The 22,155-nt window shown below is 50.5% G+C and overlaps 1 protein-coding gene across 1 annotated transcript in view; it reads left to right on the top strand.

Moving 5' to 3' along the window:
- Nucleotides 1-22,155, top strand: part of RNF123 (ring finger protein 123) — a 48,633-nt gene that overhangs the window by 4,446 nt on the left and 22,032 nt on the right. Inside the window, exons 4-30 of the mRNA XM_054387326.1 lie at nucleotides 244-341; nucleotides 1,448-1,502; nucleotides 1,828-1,913; nucleotides 2,720-2,806; nucleotides 3,299-3,366; nucleotides 4,228-4,353; nucleotides 5,088-5,202; nucleotides 5,982-6,086; nucleotides 6,224-6,349; nucleotides 7,508-7,600; nucleotides 7,796-7,869; nucleotides 8,336-8,453; nucleotides 8,923-9,022; nucleotides 9,467-9,528; nucleotides 9,617-9,688; nucleotides 10,375-10,495; nucleotides 11,298-11,399; nucleotides 12,557-12,663; nucleotides 13,806-13,998; nucleotides 14,595-14,740; nucleotides 14,921-15,004; nucleotides 15,580-15,687; nucleotides 17,084-17,261; nucleotides 18,220-18,294; nucleotides 18,698-18,785; nucleotides 19,042-19,129; nucleotides 19,259-19,343. Of these exons, the coding sequence (XP_054243301.1) occupies nucleotides 244-341; nucleotides 1,448-1,502; nucleotides 1,828-1,913; nucleotides 2,720-2,806; nucleotides 3,299-3,366; nucleotides 4,228-4,353; nucleotides 5,088-5,202; nucleotides 5,982-6,086; nucleotides 6,224-6,349; nucleotides 7,508-7,600; nucleotides 7,796-7,869; nucleotides 8,336-8,453; nucleotides 8,923-9,022; nucleotides 9,467-9,528; nucleotides 9,617-9,688; nucleotides 10,375-10,495; nucleotides 11,298-11,399; nucleotides 12,557-12,663; nucleotides 13,806-13,998; nucleotides 14,595-14,740; nucleotides 14,921-15,004; nucleotides 15,580-15,687; nucleotides 17,084-17,261; nucleotides 18,220-18,294; nucleotides 18,698-18,785; nucleotides 19,042-19,129; nucleotides 19,259-19,343 (2,760 nt within the window). The remainder of the gene's footprint in view (nucleotides 1-243; nucleotides 342-1,447; nucleotides 1,503-1,827; nucleotides 1,914-2,719; nucleotides 2,807-3,298; nucleotides 3,367-4,227; nucleotides 4,354-5,087; nucleotides 5,203-5,981; nucleotides 6,087-6,223; nucleotides 6,350-7,507; nucleotides 7,601-7,795; nucleotides 7,870-8,335; nucleotides 8,454-8,922; nucleotides 9,023-9,466; nucleotides 9,529-9,616; nucleotides 9,689-10,374; nucleotides 10,496-11,297; nucleotides 11,400-12,556; nucleotides 12,664-13,805; nucleotides 13,999-14,594; nucleotides 14,741-14,920; nucleotides 15,005-15,579; nucleotides 15,688-17,083; nucleotides 17,262-18,219; nucleotides 18,295-18,697; nucleotides 18,786-19,041; nucleotides 19,130-19,258; nucleotides 19,344-22,155) is intronic.

The following is a 22,155-nucleotide window of genomic DNA, read 5'->3' as shown; positions in this document are numbered from 1 at the left end:
TTTGATCTATAACCTGAATGCTGCATAGCTACGACCTTGTATGTTGCTGTGAAAACATCATTTTCTCTTTCAGTGGTGCCTCCTTTCCTGAGGTTCTCCTGGTCTAACATGAGTAACACTGTTTTAGTCTTCCTCCACTGTAGTGGAATTCAGATGGTGTTGTCTAGCTGGAGGCATTCATCAGGTGTCCTGTTAAATCCTGCACAACTTTCCCTAAGAGATTTTCTGTACCTCTTGTTTCAGATCAGGTAGCAGAGGGCCGTCTTGGCCCCTCTACTGTGGTGCTGGACCACACCAGTGGTTTTGAGGGGCTCCTGCTGGTTGATGATGACTTGCTTGGGGTGAGTGTGATGCTAGGTGCTGCAGAAAATGGTCTTATGGAACTAAAAGTACTTTGGGCTTCTTGATTTGTTCTTCATAACAGATCCCTGTCTCTAGCGTTGTAACATGCTGTGAATGGAGTCTACCCAGAAAGCTGCAGGATCCTGAAGGAAATGAGCTCTCCTGGGAAATGGTCTTGCAGTACCTCTAGGTCTCATCAAGCTCTGAGTGGAGCTGCAAGGAAGTGAGAGGATTACTCTAGCCCAGGGGCTTACTTGAAGAGCTTGGCTAAGCGAAGACCAGGAGCCAGCCTTCCTGTCCCTCCCTCCAGTAGCCTGCCTCTTCCTTCCTTCCTTCTGGTCTCCCTAATGGTGGCAAGAGGCTGAGGCTTTCCTTTCTCCTTTGTTTTCGCTAGGTCCCTGCTTGCCCCTTAGCTGATATTCCTTATACAGAAAATCAGCTGAAAGAATCCACTGGAATTTAATCCTTTCACCTCTTCACTGAGCATCCCTCTGTGCTTATTCCTCCTTAATCCAAGTATCCTTTACCTTTAGCAGAGGAGACTGCTGTGGTCTCCCCATTTCCTGTTAACCACCTGCTGTAGGTAACCTCAGCCGTACCTAGAAGTTACCCTTTATCAGATCAGACTGGCTTGCTTGTGAATTCCTTGTGGCTGCCTTCATCTCTTCTTCATGAGATTGAGAGAGTCAGGAGTCAACAGGATTCAGTTTCTGGGCAGCATGTTATCTGCCAGTCCTACCTGGACTTCTTGAATTTAAAGTTTTGTCCTACCTTGTCCAGGGTTCAGGCATCTTTCCCATATTACAGTCACTTTTGTATACCTGCCACCATTCACCGAGAGCCTGTCTGCCACCACGCTGTCCCTGTACTGTTGCCATGCTGCATGCTTCTCAGGTTTAGCAAGTACAGATGAGCTTTGGGAAGGACCTGAATGGTTCCCCAGGGCCTGCTGGGATGGGGAAGATGTCCTGCACCTTCCCTGTGCTGTGCTTGCAAATAGCTCTCCATCTTGCTTTGTTTTGAGGGCTAGGATGGAGAGATGGGTAGGGCTGAGCAAACCTGCCTTTCTGCCTAACTTTAAAATATCTTCTGTTTGTTGTTCCAGGTGATTGGCCACAGTAACTTTGGGTCCATCAGGGCCACAACGTGTGTGTATAAAGGTAAGGAGATATCCAGTGATGCTTTGAGAAAAGCCTGTGGGAAGAGTGTATGCAGGGTTCTATAACTAGAGAGCTCAGGAAGTCTTGAGTATGTTCTAGATCTTGAGTTCTCTCTTCCCCAGTTCATTCCCTAGCTTTTCCAGGAAGTCAGAAGGATGGAGGATTGTGTGATGTCAGAGGGAAGAGGTGGGAAGGGGACACTGGGGCCGTCCTGAAGTTCCTTCATGTGCCACACTGTTTCCTGTGGGAGCAGTGTCAGGTTCTGCTTCTGTAGCAGTGAGCCAGGCAGCAGGCACTGACTGCATGCTGTCTCTTTTTCTTGAAGGGAAATGGATTTACGAAGTGCTCATCTCCTCCCAGGGACTCATGCAGATTGGCTGGTGTACTCTCAACTGCAGGTTTAATCAGGAGGTACTGTCACTGCTACACGTGCCACAGGGCTGCTCTGTGTTCCTCCACTGCTGTTTAGGTCAGTGTGGAGCATCACATTGGTGCTGTGCTCCTGCCCTGACAGCTTCTAGTGCCCAGTGCTAGAAATGCCAGATCTGCTGTTTTCAAAGCCCTCACTAAACTGTGGTCTGTGTTCCCAGGCTGGTGCACAGTGGGAAAGCCTTGCACACTGGGTGTGTGGCTGTGATCTTGCTGCCACTGCTCTGTATTGTCTTCCAGCTGATGTCTGCTGGGTGTGTGGGTCTGCAGTGCTGGCAGCCTGTGTCTCAGGATGGCCTTCAGCAGCAGTGCTGGCAGCCTGTCTCTCAGGATGGCCTTCAGCAGCAGTGCTGGCAGCCTGTCTCTCAGGATGGCCTTCAGCAGCTGGTGCTACAGGGAATTTTTAGCCCAGCTGAGGCAGGCCCAGACCAGCTCTTCTCAAGCACTGGGTGGGATGTTGGATGCTGGGATGTCAGCTGCAGAGTTTCACTAACTTGACATTCTGCAATGTGTGAGAGAGGAAGTGCTGAGCATTCTAGGGGGCTGCTGAGACAGAATTTGGAAGTGCAAGAAGCCAGTACTCTTCTTCTGACCCCAAGATGAGTAGGGGGTGGTGAATTTCCTTTGAACCAAAGATCACAGGCTATTGAATTCACTGCTGGAGTGAGGGCTTTTCCCAGACATAGTATGTGTGTTGTCAGCTGCTCTCCCTGTCTGCTGCTCTTGCAATGAGAAGGTTCCTCTGTGCTTGGTCTGCTCTGAGTCTCCTCTTTCATGCTTTGTTGCAGGAAGGAGTTGGAGATACACCAGATTCATATGCATATGATGGCAACAGGGTGCGCAAGTGGAACGTGACTACTACTAACTATGGCAAAGTGAGTAGCTGTCCTCCCAGGAACGGCAGGGAGAAGAAAGCAGGAGGCTCCTTCTGCTTCCTGGGTTCTGCTGGGCCTTGTGAAATGTCCTGAAGCTGCCCTCCTTGCCACAGTCTGCTTCTGGGGAGGCTGTGTGCCAGCAATTGTTTGTACCTTAGGGGTGCTGGACATGCGATGTGTGTGCTTTGTTCAGCAGACCAATACCCAGCATAGTGTTACTGTTCTCTGGAAGGCTCTGGTTTGCTGTAGCATGTAGTAGTGTTGGGGTATTTGATCCTCTGCACATTCTTAGTGGTGGGGGAGGGGAAAGATCCCAGTCCATGGCTTATGTGCAGCATCTAGAAGAGTCTAAAAATGCCATATAAGCTGCTGTGAGGAGATACTCCCTCTTCTTCAGCTCTGAATCACAAAGAATTGCTTGGGTCGCAGTCTGTTTTCTGATGTGGGAACACCCTGAATAGATGTTTAACCTTTTCTCTCCCTTTTCTGCAGTCCTGGGCAGCAGGAGACATTGTCAGCTGTCTAATAGACCTTGATGAGGGCACCATTGCTTTCTGCTTGTAAGTACCTTTGCTTGGTTCTCTGCTTTGTTGATGTCTATGTGTAACACAAAGATTTCCTCACTGCTCAGCAGGATGCTGAGCCCTATTTGTTCTCCCTCGCCTTTTAAGTTCTATGGTAGTTCCAGCCTTTGCTTTTCTGCTTTGTGTTCAGAAACTATCTCTAAATGGGCTGTTTGGTCTCCTAAGGTGAGAGCACTTGGCAGAAAGACATTCAAGCTACAAAGTCTGGGTAAAGCTTGCTGGATTTTGGAGGGGAAGGCATCTCCCATGATGCTTAATACTCCAGTTGTCTGAGCCACACTGATTGCTCAGTGGTCAGTGTGGACCTTGACTGTCCTAGATTCACAGGGAGCTTTGGAAAGGCTCATCGTCTCCAGCTTCCAGCTCCCATCCACAATGAGCAGAGGCCAGCCTGAGTAAGAATTGTTCCATGGCCCTAAACTACAGCCTGCAGCCAATCAGCTGAAATTGAAAACTGTTAGATGCTTCTTGTCATCTTCTAGAGAAAGTGGATTGAGAACGTTATTCTTCTGTTTCCATCAACATCAAATGAATGTGGCCAGAAATGTCACCTGCCTTTAAAATGCCTTGCTGGTTAGTTAACTGCTGAGGATTAGGGTTGTCCTTGAAGCTGCATGTTGTGCAGACTCCTGTTGTGCCATCATATGAAAACTGGGCTGCTGCTGTGCTTTCCCTGGCTGTGACATTTGCATGTGTGCCAGGTTAAGAGTGACAGGAGGCATGATTGTCTGACGTGTCTGTGTTGGCAAGTTGCTGGGAGGGGAGGGCAGGTGCTTGGATTGCCTGGGTGACCTCAAACCCCTCGTACTAAAATCCTGTGGCTTTTCCTTCTTTCAGGAATGGCATATCTTTGGGAACAGCTTTTGATAACATCACCAGGGGTGCTGGAATGGCTTACTTCCCTGCCATCAGCCTCTCCTTCAAAGAGTCTGTTGCTTTCAACTTTGGAAGCCGACCGCTCCGATATCCTTTAGGTGTGGGGAGAGTAGGTCTCAAGGGAGAAGAGCCTGTCCTGAGTCCGTCTTTGGAGGCTGTAGGATATACATTCCTGGCTGCCTTTCACTCTTCTCTGTTGGCACTTGTGTGCAGAGCAAGGTCAAAGAGAGAAGCACCAGATACCCCCTCAACTGGAGCAGAGCAGGGCACACCAACATCATGCTGGTCCCAGATGGTTTCTGAAATGAAATTTGCTTTCAGATCTGAATTAGCAGCTACTGCTGCAGGTGAGGGCTGCCTGTTCCCAGGTCCTCAGATCATGCAAAGATTGCCCTCTCCAATTGTTGAAACCCCAGTGCTGCTGTGCTGCTGAGCCTCTTGGCCACTGATCCCTGCTACCTCCCAGCAGCAGGGGATCTCCAGTATGGTATCAGCATTGCCTGCTGCCTTCCTGTTCGAATGATGAAAGCTGCAGCTCCTGTCAGAGCAGTGCTGGATGTGCCTGCTGATAGCTGTAGTGGGGGTTCCTGTTGGTCTTTCTGATGAGAGCAGAAATGTATTGTGAAACACTCGCTGCCTGCAAGATTGAGGAAGTGGGGATAAGAGCTTGTGGCTTATCATCCATTTAGAAGGCTCTGTGGTTTGAACTGTGACTGAGACCTGGGTGGGTATAAAGTAAAACAGAAACAGAGCCTTTTCCTTGCACAAACAAAAGAAGTCCTGGAAGGATCAGACTGCATTTCACCTTAACCCTTGCCTACTTATCCAGTGGAAGGTTACCGCCCCCTGCAAGATCCTCCGCTTGCAGACCTAGTGAAAGCTCGCAAGCTGCTGGGCTACTTGAAGAATGTGATCCACATTGGGATAGATGTGACGGTAGGGGGATCCCTCAGTGTGGATCTGCAGGGAACCATGCTGGGAAATGTGGCTCTCTACTTCTCAGCACATGCTGGCAGCTTGGTTGTGTCCATACACCTGAGAGGCTACAGACTTCTGTGCTTTTGCGTGGGGTGTGCATGTCCCTGGAACTCTTGGGCTTGCAAAGTGGGATTCTGGGCTTTGGTGTTCTCAGTCCTAGGAAATTTTGTTCCCAATATGCAGGAGGTGATGTTTGTCAGAGTTGGAACTGCTGGATTTGATTTTACAGCTGCGCAAGTTCATATCCTGAACTTTTTACTGCTGTCCTGGTGCAGTGATGTGGTGAAATTCTGGCAGGTCTGCCTTGAGAACTGCTCTGACTGTGGCACTGTTCACTAGAAACCATTTTTTTCTGCTGGGGTGTAAGAGATTTGTTCATCCCCAAAGCACAGGGAATGCCATCTGCTCTGGTCTTGGCTTGAATGGAGGCCTGCTTTACTAACTGACCTGTGTAGGGCTTCCCATTGGCAGATTATCATGTAGATGTGAACCCTTGTGGAGAAACTTTGTCAAGGTCCCTGCATGTGGCTGATAGTAACTGACATCTGGACTGCACTGCAGCTCTCCAGAGGCATGGGCCTGGCTGCTTTGTTGTTCTCACTTCCCGTAGTCAAGACTTTTACTGCAGTCAGGTGTGGGACATCAATCAGTGGCTACTCCAGTCCTGTGGTGCATGCAGTTGGTGGTGGATTGGGCTGGATCCAAGATGTGGTTTTTTAATGGGTTTGTCATTGCAGGAGGGGAAGCTGGTGGAGAAGGAGACATCCATGTGGCAGCTGCAGGGAGAACCCACAGTGCTGATTACATTAGCCCACATCTTTAACTATTTCTCCCCTCTTATGGTGAGTATTGCCTGCACAGTGCAAGCCTCTGTTGGGGCTTGTTATTGTGCTTGCACCTGTAAGGGGAAGTAAAACTCAGTTTCTACTGGGGAGAAACTTTGCCTTGGAGGACTGTTGACCTGTCTGTCTGTCTGCAGTGCAAAGTGTACCTGGTAGAAGATGTGCTCATGACCTTCCTGTTGAGCATCCTTGAGCGTGGAGGGGCTGTGGAGGCACATCCCCTTATTCAGCAGCTACTGGATCTCATGTGGCTTCTTATGGAGGTGAGTTGCTGGGGTGCTGGTTCTTCCCCAGAGATGACATGGAGAGCCTGGGAGATGCTGAGGACAGGACCCTTCCCTGGAAAATGCTGGTAGTGATCAGTTTCTTTCCCTTCTTGGTGAGAAGATCCCTTGTTTGTGGTAGACCACCCTCTCATTTCCCTCATGCAAGTACTGCTTCAGAGCCAGGGAATGAGGGTTGAATGAGAGTAAAGGGTAATGGTGCTGCTGGCAATGGTCTAACAAGACAAGCACCTTCTGCTGCTGCTAAAGAAGTTGGTGATGTTGAATAGCTTCTGGGAACATCAAATGTATCAATAAGAAATTAGTTGTCTCTTGGATCTTATTAATACTTATGTGACTGTGAAGATCTTAAATGCTTCCCTGTGCCCCAGGAGACTGATGAGAGCACGCAGGGCTGGGGTGGAAATGGACACTGCACTCTCACCACCTCCGGCCACCTCCAGCTTCCCATGTCCCTTCCTGTCCAAGCTGAATGAGGTTACTCCCTCCTGGGACACTTGTTTGAGGCAGCCTTTGCTAGCCACTGAGAAGCGGGTGGTGCTGGAGAGCTGAGGTGGTTACATAGAGCTAGATCTGCTTGGAGACAGCATGTTTGTCTTTTGGGGTAACAATTAAGAGAGAAGGGAGCTGGTCCAGTCAGCTGTCATGACCCCCTCTGAGCCATCATCTTAGAAGTGATGCTGCACGTCCTGGTTGGGCTGCTGTCTTAGTGGGAGAGTTGGCTCTTGTCCTGCTGATTGGCTGCGAGTTGTACTCAAAAAGACAAATCTTCCATTGCCGCATTTACACCAGAACAGCTTCTTTCCTTTCTGGGTTGGTTCTGCTGACTCTCTGGATTGGGTAGCTTCAGGTGGTACAAAGATGGGTGCCTGAGTCCTGCTAAATACAACCAGGGACTTGGGGTTTTGTAGATGATTTTTAGGTTGGTTTTACTAGCGTAGAAACTGTGTCCCTGTAGCAAAGTGATGGTACCATCTTCTGCTTCATCTTTCCTGTGGAGTCAGATGAATAAATACTGTGGGTTCAGAGCAGCTGCTTTTTCAGTTCAGAAGCATATGCTTCCTTCCAAGGTCACAACTCTGTGAACTATTCCTGACTGCATGCTGCTGCTGTTCACTGTGTTGCTTGTTTTCTCAGGAGTATGAAGTGCACGAGTGCCTCAAGCAGCTACTGATGTCCCTGCTGCGAGCTTACAGGTTCTCCCCCATCATCCCAGACCTGGGATTGCAGGTGAGTTGCACTTCTGAATCCCCAGGAATCTGTGACTAAACCAGCTTCTGTTCTGTCCCCTTGTCCAGAGGTACATGATGTTTTGGATTTTGCAGTTGCTTGATCCAGAGAGAGCAGTTCTGTCACACTGTACCTACTGGAGAGTTGTATCCTCTCCTGTAGATGGAGTCACTTTTGCTTCTCCTCTTTCCCTAGATTCACTACCTCCGGCTCACCATTGCAGTCCTGAAGCATGAGAAATCCAGGAAGTACCTACTCAGCAATGTTCTGTATCCTTTATGTCTTCTCTGCGCTCTGTTCTCCCTGCCTTCAGTAGTGCAGCCAAGGAGATGATTTCAAGGATCTGCATGTCCTGGGAGGCAGAAGCCACCCCGTCTTTGAGAGGTCATTTGAGAGGACTTTCTGGGGTCTCCTCTGCCTGCCTAACACCATTGTGCTCAAAGACCTACTTTGAAGAGGGGGAGCAGTGTCGTATAGTTCATATCCTACGAACAGAGGACTCCGTTTTTACCCAGCTGACCTCTCCAGTGTCCTTAGGGCAAAGTCACTTTCAGAGCAGTGTACCTTTGGGCAGCTGCTGTGGTAAGCGCATGGGGCTTCTCCTGGGAGAAAGGGGCTCTGAATCTTGGAGAGGTGGGAGCAGCTGTTTGGAAAGGGGCCTGTCAGCACAGCTCAGGAAAGCTGGCCTGTACCTGCTCCCCACTAGCTTCTGTGCTTGCTTTAACTTGGCCACAGTTTCGATGTGCTTCGTTCGGTTGTGTTCTTCTACATCAAGAGCCCTCTGCGTGTGGAGGAGGCTGGTTTGCAGGAGCTCATTCCCACCACGTGGTGGCCTAACCGCTTCACCAAGGAGGTGAGTCAGGGCACATCCACTTAGAGGCTGAAGAAATGTTGTGGCCTGCTGTGCCCATGGTTTTCTGGAGGAGGGTGTTGGATGGCCCATGTTTCCAGCTGTGTTAGCTCTGGAAACACAGCCTGCTGGGCTGTATGAGAGCTTTAGCCTCTGCTTTGCTCTGTCATCTTTGTTGTCCTTTTAGAGGGGATGTTTGGGATGTGTCGCTCAGGACAGGGGGGAGGGACAGTTTTCTATGGCAACAAATTTGGAAGGGAACCTGGCAGTGTCTAGGGAATTACAGGTTGGCTTAGGTGTCCTCAAAAAATCTCCTACCCCTACATATGAGAAGGCCAGGGAAGGCCTGTTCAGGTGAGCTGCCAGCTGCAGTCACACACTGGCACATTGTTTCAGGGAGTTCCTGCTCTCTGTTTGGGACAATATTTTGTCCTTGCAGTGATCTGCTCATTGGTGTCTGTCCCCCAAGCAGGGCAAGGAGAGTAAGGAGGTGAAGGAGGAGAGTGCTGAGGAGAGACTGAGGCGACGAGCATATGAAAGAGGCTGCCAGCGGCTCAAGAAACGCATTGAAGGTGTGTGAGGAAGGAGAGGAGTGAGCAAGATGCTGTCCCTTTTGTGCAGCTGGCAGGGACCGACCCCTGAGCTGTTTCCAAATCCCCTTCACCATCTGAATCCCAGATGTGTTCCTGCCAGCACAGACTGTGCTGCAGAGGCAGGGGCCAGCCACATCATAATCTGGTGGAGGGTTATGATTGCAGGAACCTCACTGCATAGACCTGCAGCACCCCATGGTGCAAACTAAATCTCCCCTTGAAGAGCATTTTGCATGAATTTATTGCTAGGTGTTGGAGGAGAAAGTTCTCAGTGATGAGATTGCCTCTCACCAGTTGTTCCTAGGCCCCCTCTCCTGAGGAGGCAGCTTTTCTCCATGGAACAGGGTACTGCAGCTGGGGCTGATATGGGGAGCTGCTCCCCAGTGCATGACTGCTGAGGGCAGCCATGTGTCTCCGTTTTAGTGGTAGAAGGTCTCCAGGTTCAGATTCTGAAGCTGTTGCTGAACAACAAGGACAGAGGAGGGGTAAGTGCTCTGTGATCTTTTGCTCCAGTATGTCTACCTAATTGGAGCTGTAATGCCTAGTTTCACCATCTGGTTTTCTTCTTGCCAGGGAGAAGCCTCCAGATACATCTTCCTAAACAAATTCCGCAAGTTTCTTCAGGAAAACGCTAGCAATAGAGGGGTAAGTCAAAGGGACAGCCTTCCTGCAAGCCTCCTGCTGAGAGCTCTGTGGCACCTTCAGGCTGGGAGCTCTGCCCTTTTGGCTGGCTGCTTCCAGCAGTTGGTCAGCTGAGGTCTAGATACAGCAGGGAATGGGGAGGGAGAAAAGATTTGAGGGTAGAAACCAGGCAGCTTATCCAAGTCCTCTGCAGTGATTAGTAGGAAAGTGGCCCTTGGGAACAGCCTTAGGGAAGAGCTGAATGTCCTCCTAAAACCTCTTGTGGAGCATGGCTGTGGAGTGCTCTGCCACAGCTGGCCTGCTGGCTTTGCCATCCTCTTCAATGCCTGGGTGAAGACTGTTTTTTCTGGATGTAGATCAGGCTGCTGGCCTACAGCTTTGGCAAGCAGATGTCTGCTGTTGCAGGGAACCCTTTCTTACCCGCACCTCCATGTTCATGGTGAGCCCCATCTGATGGTGGAGCACATGGTATTCATCTTCCTCTGTCAGACCAACTGCATGTTTCAGTGCCCAGATTTTAGAGGTGGAAACTGATGGTGGGCAGCAAGGCTAGGCTCTGTACCAGTGGTGAAAGCTAGAGATGCTTGCAAGGCTGAGAACACAAAGTTTATACCTGCCTGTTGTGGGCCCTGGGACTAAGATGCACTTTCACACCTGCCCTGATGGCTGAACTCTCATTTTTGCCCTAGAACTTGACTGTGTTGTGCCCACCAGAGTACATGGTGTGCTTCCTGCACCGGCTTATCGCTGCCCTGCGCTTCTTCTGGGATGGCCACAAGGCAAAGACCCCTGCCACAGTGAGCAGTGAAGGTAAGACTTGAAGGAGCAGCTTTGAAGTAATGTCTATGGTTAGGGCAAGGTTTACCTCTTGGCAGTGCTCTCCAAGATGCTGGAAACTGGGTCTTTGAGCATTCTGTCACCCTGTGTCTGTAGTCACCCTGGGAAATTCCTGTGTGCAGATCCTGTTAACATCCAGACCTGAGACTTGCAGAAGGCAACCTGCGCTGTTTGCTAGTTCCACTTGCATGCTCTGGATGCATGGAAGGTCCAGTATTGATTATGGGTCTGTAGAAGGGCAGCTCAGTGATCCCCTAGTCAAAGTTTAAGGGAAGGTCTTTGCCCGTTTTGTGGTTTCCAGACTGGGATTAAGGGGAAACCAAGTCAGTGCCAGTTGCTTTCTCACTTTCAACCCCCTCCTTACCTGTTCTGCCATGATCTGCTTGGCATTCCCTATTCTTACTTTAGACTGACTCTCTCTCTAGATTCAGGAAGTGCCCCTGTGGGACTGAGACAGAGCTGGAGTAGCCAGGTGGAGAGCTGCCAAGTTTTCCCATGATCCAGTTTCTCCCAGCAACTGTGGCTGGGAGGGATGAAGAGCTGGCAGGCTTGTTGTCAATGGCCATGGGCTGCTGCTATTTCTGCCTAGACCTAGTAATGTCTGCCTCATTCTGGGGACCACCTCTGCCTTAATGGCTTGTGCATTTATGACAACAAAAGTTGCCACTGAACATTGGTCCAGGCTGGGCTCTGGAATTTGTCTTGAGAGGCCTTACATGTCTCCATGGATCCTATTCATGGGACTCATTGGAAAAGCAAATCTTCTCAATTTCAGAGGCATATGTCCCTCCTCAACTCTTCTATAATGGGAAGGTGGATTATTTTGACCTTCAGCGGCTTGGAGGTCTCCTGTCTCATCTTAAAAAGACTCTGAAAGGTAAGTGCTCTTATTTCCAATGCCTTCATCAGGTCCTGCCTGGATTTCACCCATGAGATGTGCTGGGGGGGAGCCATGGGTAATGAACTGTGGTTACATTTAAGGACAGGGGACTTGAATTTTGATGAGATGCAAATTATGCTGAAAAAGGCACCATCCCTCTTGAGTGGAGTGTGCTTTAAGTTAACAGTTTACTGTCTATATCCCTGAATTGGGCTTGTGGAGGAGTGGGAGTAATCTGGGAATATCATCTGGTCTGGTGCTCTTGCTGAGCCACAGTCAAGGGCTAGGAGCTGTCGCAGCAACGACCATCAGCCTGGCTCTGCTGGGTGTGAAGGATATCTAGGATCTACTTACTGTACTGCTCCAGGCAAGCCATAGCAGCCTTCTGTGTGTACTGCAGCTGTGTGTTTTATATGTTGCACTCTACCCTAGCAATGGACTTTGAAAGCCTCCCTTTTGGAAGGGTTAGAAACCCCTCACCATTTTCCTCTGATGTCTGGCTGATGTGGCACTTGCCTTTGGCTCAGATCTCTCTTCTCCTTCCCCAGTGTGTTGCAAGATGTGCATCATTTTCCTGTCTGAAATTGATTCCTGGGTGTTTCAGATTACGTAACTTGAGAACCATGTAATCTCCTCTGGTCTCTTACCAAGGTCTTCCCGACTCCTTTAGAGACAGAGCTATGGACTAGAGGACACATTGTTCAGGCTTTGTACAGCACAGCCATCAGCACAGCCCTCTTCTGGGCTGAACATGGTTTCTGTCTGAGTCTCAGTCCTAGTGACTTGGGAACGTATGGGACAGCATTGAAGGGCTAGATGGTTAAATGGTCTCAGGCCCTGAGTTTCCTTCCCTGTGCTAGTCCAGCTTGGTCCTGGCGGTTGTCTCCTGGTTTCTCGGTATTTGTGGCTGGTAGGATGAGGAACAGAAACAGGTCCTAGGAGAGCAGCACCTATCACTGTGTAGTCTCTCTTGCGTTAGTAAGAGCAGACCTGTTCCATGTAAGGAGGCTGAGGGGAAGGGGAGTGTGTTCTGATGCAGCATCCAACTTCACTGGCTACTGCCAGAAGCGGGAAAGAGAATGAGCCTCAGGCTGCCTCGTGGGAAGCAGAGGGTGACTCCCACATTCACAGCTGCTTTGGTGTACTCTGTGCAGATGACCTGGCTGCAAAAGCCAATGTCCTGATCGACCCTGCGGAGCTGCAGGCAGTGACTATGGATGATCTCGATGAAGATGAGGAATCAGCAACATCAGCAGCACAGGTGAGCCCTGTGTGTGGGGCAGCAAGCTCAACCTCTGCAACCTCTAGCTAGAAAAGCTTTGCTTTAGAAGGCAGTGTCTGTAAGCACACCATGGGCATCTAGATGAACAGCTGCACTTGTATGAGGGTGGGAATCAGGAAGGATCTGGGTGCACCAGTTCTGAGCAGCAACGTTTTTTTTACCTTGCTCTTTCACTACCCACTGATCTGAGTATACTCTCCTCCCTGGCAGCTCTTGGTGCTTGAATTTGAAAGAGTGCAGGGCACCTGCAGATAGAGCAGCTTCTTGCTCTGCAGATCTGCTGATTATATCTGGCATGTGCTTTTAGAGGAAAGACCATCCATTTGCTAACCTGGCACTGGTGGGCTAGTGTTGTTTTTTCTATCCCAATATGGGCACCATTGAGTGATGAATGGAGGCACGAACCCTGTGGCTGTATAGCAACAAGATTCCAGAAATGCAGAGAGCAGAGAATCTCAGAAGTCCTCCCAGAAGTCCTTTATTGCTGCATTGTAGAATTCCCAGCATTACAGAGTCTTAGAGTCCCCACTTACAGCAGAAGTCCTGGAAGCCCTTAACAGACAAAGCAGCTAACAGAATATCCCTCACAGTATCCCCACACCGAAGCCCTTGCCAGACAAAGTAGTGAACTAAGAGCAAAAGTCCCTAGCAGCCCTAACCAAAGATCTCTAACCTAAGTCCCCAGTTGAAGTGTCTATTGCTCAGAGTGGCTGGGTTTTATACTCTTTGTTATAAATCACTTGACCAGTAAAATCCAGTCACATACATAAACTAAAATCTTTTCCCAATGAGAGGTGCCAGCATGTCCAGGAGATGGCCTCTGCAGTGTTTTCCAATCAAAGGGTGCCAACATGAGGATGTCGTTCCTGGCTCACATGGAATGTTATTGTTTTGCTCTATGCAGCTAAGGAATTGGTCAGCTAAGGAATCATGCACTCTGCATGCATCCAGCAGCTGCCCTCAGAACAGTGGCTGCAACAGGCCAGCCATGATAGGAAGGGTGTCTGCTCACCTTCCAGCAGCCACTGTGTGTCTATGCCAACATTCTTGCAGGGACAAGGGAGGACTAGGAGGCAGCCAAACAGCTAGAACTTTCTTCCTTAATTTCTTTTCAGTCTCAGCGTCCCTCTGCTGCCCTGGCCATTGGTGGAGCTCTTGCCAGACCTGGCTGGCTCAGCTCCCCCACGCTGGGCCGTGCCAACCGCTTCCTCAGCACGGCGGCCGTCAGCCTGATGAACCCCCGGCGGCCGCTCGGCAGCCTGGAGAAGATCAAAGTGCGCACGCTGAGCGTGGAGCAGCGGACAGAGGAGGATAGTGAGTACTGCTGCTGCCTGCTAGCCTGGCCCGATGGGCCCTGGGACAGTGGCCTCTCCCAGCTCCCAGTACTCTCAAGAGGAATGCAGATCTATTTACTGCCTTCCCATTCCCAGGGTCCGCAGTTAACCTCTTTGCCAACCCGAACATGACACTGATAATGCTGCCGCTCGCTGTGTGTGTAAGGTGATGCTGCCTTGGTTCCTGCAAGTGCAGCAAGACCTTGCAAGGCGGCAGTTCAGAGGCAGCTGTAGCCATGCTTGCTCTGAACACAGACCAGACAGAGAATCATGTTGTGCAGTAGCGGCATTGTTGCTATTGAATTTTGCCAGGTAGGCCTCTGAAACGTGCACAGGGCTGGAGGCAGTGGGACTTGCATGGCCTGGGTCTGTTTGAATAGATCTGGCAGGTCAGCCTGATGCAGAAAGTGAGGTGGGAATGGTGTGTTAGTGCATCAGGGCAATCACATGGGCTGGGAAGGAGCAATGTGTTGCAGAGGCACAACAGGGCTTTGGCTTCAGAGACGTGCAGGCAGAAGTTGGTGTGCCAAAACACATTACTGAAAACTTCTCTCCTGTCTTGGGGGTGTGTTGCAGTTGAAGGTAGCCATGGAAATGAGGGTCTCTTACTGGGCAGACCCCCAGAGGAACCAGACCAGCCAATCACAGAGAACTCCCTTCTGGAAGTCCTGGATGGGATAGTGATGATGTACAACCTCAGTGTCCACCAGCAACTTGGGAAGGTGAGTGGCACATGCTATGCAGGAATCAATTCCCTAAACCTCCACACTTCTACACTGACTGTTTTCTGCTTATTTAGTGACTGTGTGTGCCCATTCCTTCTTGAGCCCCTGGAGGGGACCTGGTTATATGTCTAGGAAAAAATACACCCTGCTCTATTGTTGGAACTTGCTGCTTTTCAGATGGTTGGTGTGTCAGATGATGTGAATGAATATGCCATGGCACTGAAAGACACAGAGGAAAAAATCAGCCGCTGCCCAAAGAGGGTAAGTGTCTCTGGAGTCACAGCTTCCTTCTCGGGTAGAGCCTCAGTATCTGACAAAAAGGATGAAGCACAGTGGGTGATTTCTAGTCTTGGATAGTAACCCATGCCTGGAGCTGCCAGCTGCATTCATACTGTGCCAACCTATTGTGCCAGTGCCTCAAGGAACAGAGGGAATGAAGCAACTGCTTCATGGCAGCTTGCAAACCTTCATGTGCTGCAGACCCCTTGGAGCCAGTCTCCTGGGGTGGGGACTTTCCAGTGCTGGTCTGGGTGACACAGCTGTGCTAGTGTATCTGCCAGAGACGGAGTGTATCTGATGATGTATTAAAAAATACCTGACAGTAGTTGACTCTCAAGTTGGTGCTCACACTGGACCAGTGTTTGCATCAGGCCTTCTGGGCTGCAGCTGAGACTGATAAGTGCTCTTTTATAGCACTAATCCCCACTCCCTCTGCAGAGAGGCTGCTGTCTCCTGTCGCTCCTGCCAATACTCCCGAGGTGGTTTTTGCTTTTGCATTGTTTGTCCAGCTATAAATGGCAGTGGCATCTACCCTCACATCCCTGCATTCTTTTCAGAGGAGAGACATCCATGAGGAACTGCTGAAGAGCCAAAAGGTCTTCTCCGAGAAGCTGAACCACCTAAGCCGCCGCCTCGCTTGGATAAATGTCACCATTTATTCAAAGGTGGGCAGGAGCATAACCTGAGCAGCTCAGAGGGGACTGAGCAAGTGTGCCTCTCTCTGTGCTGCTTGGCTCACATGTCAGAGGTGTCATTTTCCCTGGTATGGGAGCAATGCCAATGATCTTTGGGGCTTGTTTTTCCCTTCTTGTGCATCGACAACTCCTTCCTAGGCCTGGACCACTTCCTGTCCTAGACTTGATCCCATAGTGTTTGCCCAGACTGTCCTGAGCTTTCCCTTGGGACATCAGGCCTCTGCACCACAGACAGAAGGTACAGGTCAGAGGGTGATTCAGTTCTCAGGGCATGTCTAGAGGGTAGAGGCTACTGCGAATCATTTCACTGATCTGTGCTGTGCTACACAGGAAGGTCTCACTAGTGCTGCTCTTCCTGAAATGTACAGGATCCAAGCCTAGGGGCTTTTTTCAGATGTTGTCTAGTTCTTCACTTGGTTCCTATATAGACAGAGTGCATTCTGCATTCAGTAATGCAGTGAATTGTTGTTGCACAAGTTGTTCCTTTTCCCCTGCATCATAGCAACATACTTTAGAAAAGCCACTAAGCAGCTGACTTTAATTTCTTTTTTAATTAGAAGTGCTACCCTTCCCCATCTACTTTAATGTAAATTGCTGTTGCTTATGATAGCTCTTGGCATTATTAAAGGATATGAAATCGTATTTCACAGAATTGTTCAGGTTGGAAGGGGCCTTTAGAGGTTATCTAGCCCAATTTCCTCTTTCTGTGGCTGTGTTGGTGCTGATTTTTATAGCTTAAAGTTCTGTAGATGCCCTTAAATGTCCTGGTTTTAATTTGGGACCCCCTGAGTTGTGCTTAGAGAAGCAAGAGGCCAATGTTTCTCTAGTTGAATGGCTGGCAGAATCCAAAAGGCTGTGGCCATCTATTGCAAAGATCCAAGTCGGTGTGAGCTTTCAGCTTGTTCCCATTCAATTCCTACAGAGGAGCAGCTTTCTTTGCAGCGGATTTATGCTGGGTTTGCCATTGTCTGGGTTCCTTCAGCCCAGATGCTTGGAATAAAAACTGGCTCCCTTTTTTTTTTTTTTTGTGATCAGGCCTGTGTGGTCAGATATGCCCTACCAAGGAGGAGTTCTTGGAGGGCTTCAAGACTCAGTGGCACAAAGTCACAGTTGATTTGATGTCACATTGGTGAGGGTTATGGTCTGAGCTTGAGGCTGGTGTAGAAATCTCTGACTGTTCCTACCACCTGATGCTTCTGTGGCTCTATGAAAAGACCAAATGGCACTGATCTGCTTAATGAACTTAGAGCAGCATTCTGAGGAACATCTCGGACATGGAGATGTTTCTAATTGTCATGATGGTTGTTGTGCTTCTCCAAATTGAAGCTGGATGAAACTGAATGGGACTTGTGTGCTCTCTGTCCAGGAGAAGATGCAGGACATATATTGGCTGCTGCGAGTGTGCATCCGCACCATCGAGCATGGCGACAGGACAGGCTCCCTTTTCGCTTTCATGCCGGAGTTCTACCTCAGTGTGGCTATGAACAGCTACAGTGCACTCAAGAACTACTTCAGCCCTGTAAACAGCATGGAGGAACTTCCAGGTAAGGGGCTGGGGAAGCCTTGCTGATTCTAAAGCAAGCCACGTCCTTATGGTGAAGTAGTGGTAGCCTGGATATCATCTCCTCTGTGTCCTTTGGTGGTTGTGATGTCCTGCACCAGTATGTTGTCTGTGTGGTGTGGGGCAGGTGCTGAGTGCTATCCCTTGATACCACTGGTGAGCCCTGGCTGTTGATGGGCTTGGGCAGGGAGCTGTCGCAGTGTTGGCTATAGTGAAAAACTCTGGCAAGTATGAGCTTTATTTCCAGGGAGGTACCAGGAATGCTGGAAGGAGGTGACTGCCCCAGCAGTGTGTGCCACTGCCTGCTGATTTCTGGGTAGGATGAGGTGTGCCGTGAATGCAGGAATTGGGACTGCTTTCAAATCCCCCTGGGATTTAGATGACCACCTGCTTGATGCCAAGAGTCTGTGTTTATGTAGATTCTCCCTGTGCACGTTCTGTGCTTCTCCTGGCTAGGTGATCCCACTGAGCTCTTAGTTACATGCTTTCCAGGGCCTGCAAAGGTACAAAGAGCTGCTGTTCCCATCAACAAGGCACAACTAAAGTGTTCACACCCATTAAGTGAGAGCTGTGCCTGCTGTTCAGGTAGCAGCAGAATTGAGTGGTAGCAGATTTCTTCAGGACCTGCAGGCTGGATGTGGCTTTTCTGCATAGATCTATAGTGTTATCTGTGTTGCTCAGGATCTTCTGCACCAGGCATCTCTGGTTTCTTCTTTCTCTGAGTAACTCTTTCAGGCTCTGCAGACTGAGATGAAAGACTCTGCTGGAGGTGAATGTGCTCTCCCAGCTGTCTGTTGTGACAACTAGACACACAACAAAGCTGTAGCTATCTGTAGCAGGAAGGAATTCCATGGCCTGTGCTATGTCCACAGGAATGCTGGGACCACAGGGCTGCCCATCAGGCTCTTGGCATGACCCCTGCTCCCTCCTTGTCTTTGCAGGCTACGAAGAGACTCTGATGCGCCTCGCTGCCATCCTGGCCAAGCATTTTGCTGACTCAAGGATTGTGGGAACAGGTAAAGCTGCTTTGAGGTGATACTGGTGCAGGTCTGGCCAATCCCACTGCCAGTGGCTCACTACACTGTGGTTGGGAACCTATCTGCTGAATCTGAGTGCTTTGTGCCTCTACATACAGAGGGAGGCTGGGCACTGCCCTTGTCTGGTGTGTTCTGCTTATGCCAGGGACATATAGATGACCTAGGATACCCTTTTGAGAGCAGGACTCATATCCCAGCTGCTTGCATGTCCAGTCTGGGGTTATACCTTAGCTGCCTGAGCGTAGGCACACGCTCCACACTGGCTGGGACAGTGTGCCTCTCTAACTGAGGGTCAGTCCCTGGCAGCCTCTGGTGTGCAGCTGCCCCCAGCTGTGCTGTGTGTCCTTCAGTGCCTGGCCTCGTCCTCCTTCTTCCTCCCCAGACATCCGGGACTCCCTGATGCAGGCGCTGGCCAGCTACGTCTGCTACCCGCACTCGCTGCGTGCTGTAGAGAGGATCCCAGAAGAGCAGTAAGTGCTGCCCTGCCTGTTCCCAGGGAGCTGGGGCAGGGCTGGGGCGGTGGCAAGGCTGGGTGGGCAAGCAGGTGGGGTGCCAGGCACCACTGAGGGTCCAGAAGCTGCAGCTGTGCTGGGGTTGATTTGGGAGCTTTCTATCACCCTTATACCAGTGGCTTTGCTCTCCCCCAGCTCCATCAGTCCTACTGTGTGTCCTATTTGATTCCCTATTCCCAAACCCTTTGGACTGAGCCACATCCTTGTCTGGCAGGCGGATCTCCATGATGAAGAACCTCCTGGCTCCATATGAGCAGCGACCCTGGGCACAGACCAACTGGATCCTCGTCAGGCTTTGGCGGGTGAGCATCCTGCATCCCTGCCTCTCTCAGCATCTGAGGCTGCTTGGACATTGAGCATTTCACTTTCCAATAGTAGCAAATCCTAATTGTTTTCCAGTCTCTGACATCTTTCTTTATCTCTTTTTCCAGGGCTGTGGCTTTGGGTACAGATACACACGGCTTCCACACCTGCTGAAAACCAAGCCTGAGGATGCCAGCCTCCCCAGCCTGCAGAGTGAGTGGGGCAGGGGATAGGCACTTGGGATGATGAGGAGGGACTGACCTCTTCCCTAGCAGCCATCCCTACTATGGGCTAGACCATGTGGTGAGATGGCTGCTGAAGTAGGGGGGTCCTGGCTGAGTATCTAGGCCTTATCACTGCAGCAAATGGTTCCTTTCCTGGACAGCCCCAGCCTCTCTGCAGTGGCTGGTGACTCTCTTGTGTGCTGGGTTAGATCCACCAAGGGGAGGGGTTCTGCCCTTCAAGGGAAAGAGGCCTGGGGCTACATCCTTAGTCAGAGTTTCACCACAAAATGTAAGCCTGGGAGAGGGCTCTCTGATGTCTGCAGTGAGCAGCTGCTGTGGGGAGTTGTCAAGTGCCAAGCAGTAACTTCCCAGTGAGGGGGAGTGGGCAACCAAGGAGGCAGGGCACTGGACAAGTTTGCAAGCAGAGAGTGTTTTAACCAGGCATCTCTCAGAGCCTGGTAGAGCCTGTCCTGCCTGTTCTCAGCACTGTAATAGAACTGAAGGATTCCTCAGCTCTGTTGTATCTGAGGAGGACATGTGGAGGATAGGATGCTTTTCTTGAGCTGAAGAACATGTCCCCAGCTTCACGCTTGCAGAGTTTAGGCCTGTCTGGATACGTTCCTGACCCCTCTGTCCTGTGGATAAGGCTTTGTGCCAGACCTTGCTCCTGAAGAGATGCACCGGGATGGAGGACAGAGGATGTTGCAGCCTGACATGGGCAGGCAGCTTGTGGAGGTGTGCTCTGAGCCCTGACTGGTGTTGCTGTCTGTGTTAACAGCACTCTCTTTCTCTTTCTCTCTCCTGCCCATGGGTGCCTAGGAGATCTCTCTGTTGCTAGTTTCCAGAGTAAGTTTGTTGTCACCTCTCTTGTCTGGTGAAGTAGATTTAGAGAGCTCCCTCCTTCCCCTCTTCCATCTAGAGAGACCCTTCTTTGGGAGGCAGAGGGCTTCACACAGTGATGTTTTTTTCTCGGTTACATCCCCAAGAGATTCCAGGCAGGTGAGTGCCCATGTGGCAGTTGCTGAGGCTGCACCATGGACCCACTCTTGCACCAAGTTTATCAGAGTTCCCTCTGGGTTCAGAGCTCTGCTGCAGGCTGTGGCAACCTTGTGTTCCTCTCATCCTTGGAGGGAAATGGGGAAGCCCTGGTACACATGCAGGAGGAACCTCTCATCCTCCTAATGCACTAACAACCCAAAGAGTGGCTGCCACCAGTCCCATGGGGTTGTGACTGAGCTGCCTGCATCCCAGGGAGCTCTGGGGCAGGAGCAGAGTTCCTCAGCTTTTGAGACCTTCCTGTCTCTCTGCTGGTGGCTCCGCACGGTCTGAGCCCAGAGTGGGCTGGGCTGACTACTGGGGATTTGCTCCTGGGGTTGCTATTTTAAGTTGCAGCCAAATCAATAATGAATGTTGATTTAATTGAAGAGGGACAGGGGACTCAGAAGGATGCTTGAGACGCTGCCCAGGGAAGGAGGAGTAGGTGACCCTCCTGCCACCTTCCCACCCATCTCTTGTCACCTTGTTGCAATATAAGCGTTGACAGGGACAAAGGACGAATTGCTGAGCTGAAGGAAATCCCTGTTTGTCTGGGTCTGCTTCTGCGGGCCAGTCTGAAGGGAGTGTGGTCAAAAGCCTCCCCTCTGGTGCTGCAGGCTTGTCCCTTTTTGGGAATGCACCTGGTCTCCTGCTCTGCCTCTTACCTGTGCTCACTGGGGTGAGCAACAAGATGGCTGCCTGGGTTTGCCCAGGGAGGGGAGGAGGCTCAGAAAGGCCACCTGCATTCCTCCTGTTCCCTGAGTTGTTCCTTAGCCCTCCTGGCACCAACCAGCTCTCTTGCAGGCAGGGCTCTGCCTCCAGCTTGGCTTCTGAGAGCAGGTGAGGGCTCTGTGCAGAGGTGGGGGCAGTTCTGGTCGGTGGCTGCTGTAGAAACTTGTTTTGCTTTCATCACGGTTTGTAGGCAAGGCTGGGTGCTGTTATGGCATGCACATGGTGAGCAGCAGCAGTGGCCCTGTGCCAGGCCCAGGCTTGTCTTGCTTTTATTGAGCTGCAGGGTGGCTTCAGGTTGCAGCACAGAGCTCCACTGCCCTAGGCCTTCTGCCCACGCATCCATCAAGCGGTGGTGGTTAGGTGGATGGCACCATGAGATCATCTAGCTGAGCTGTTGTGCAGTGTGGGCCAGAGAATTCACCCACGGCCCCTTTCCAAATCCAGCAAATCACCGAAGCTCAAGAGGTCTTTCAGGGAGAAATCCTGTCTTGATCTGACAACACCAACAGCATCAGTTGGTCGCAGTTGAACTGTCCAAGCCCTTCTCATGGTGGTTGCTCACCCTGAGAATTAAATCCATTGCTTTTCCTGATTGGAACGTACCTAACCTCATCTTATGTCATCTGCTGCGGCTCTGCCTTTTTCTGCTAGGTTAAAGTCTGTGCATTACAGTATTTTATTCTCCAAAAGTGCTTGTGTACCAGGGTAAACTCACTTCTTGGTCCCTTTTAATGGTGAAAAGCAAGAGCAGCCTCTGTATCATCTTCTGTGAGTGCTGTTCCCCCTTCCTATGTTTTTAGCAGCTCCAGTGTCATGCTGACTGGAATGCCTCCTTCACCTGCTGGTCATGGAGCCAAAACTTGCATCAGCCTCTTGGCCAGCACTTTGCTTTGGAGGGGTGTGCAAGTTCCACACGCACTGGGGTGTCCTGGTGCTTTGCATTCAACCGTGTTGATATCTCATCCCCTGACTGCCACTTCCCCCTGCCTCACCCTGCAATGTTCTCTTTGGTCAAACATCTCTAAGCAGGCAGA

This window comes from Indicator indicator, chromosome 15, assembly GCF_027791375.1.
Source record: "Indicator indicator isolate 239-I01 chromosome 15, UM_Iind_1.1, whole genome shotgun sequence".
In the NCBI taxonomy this organism is placed as follows: Eukaryota; Metazoa; Chordata; class Aves; order Piciformes; family Indicatoridae; genus Indicator; species Indicator indicator.
The sequence above is the reverse complement of the archived record's forward strand: the minus strand, read 5'-3'. Positions and strand labels throughout refer to the sequence as shown.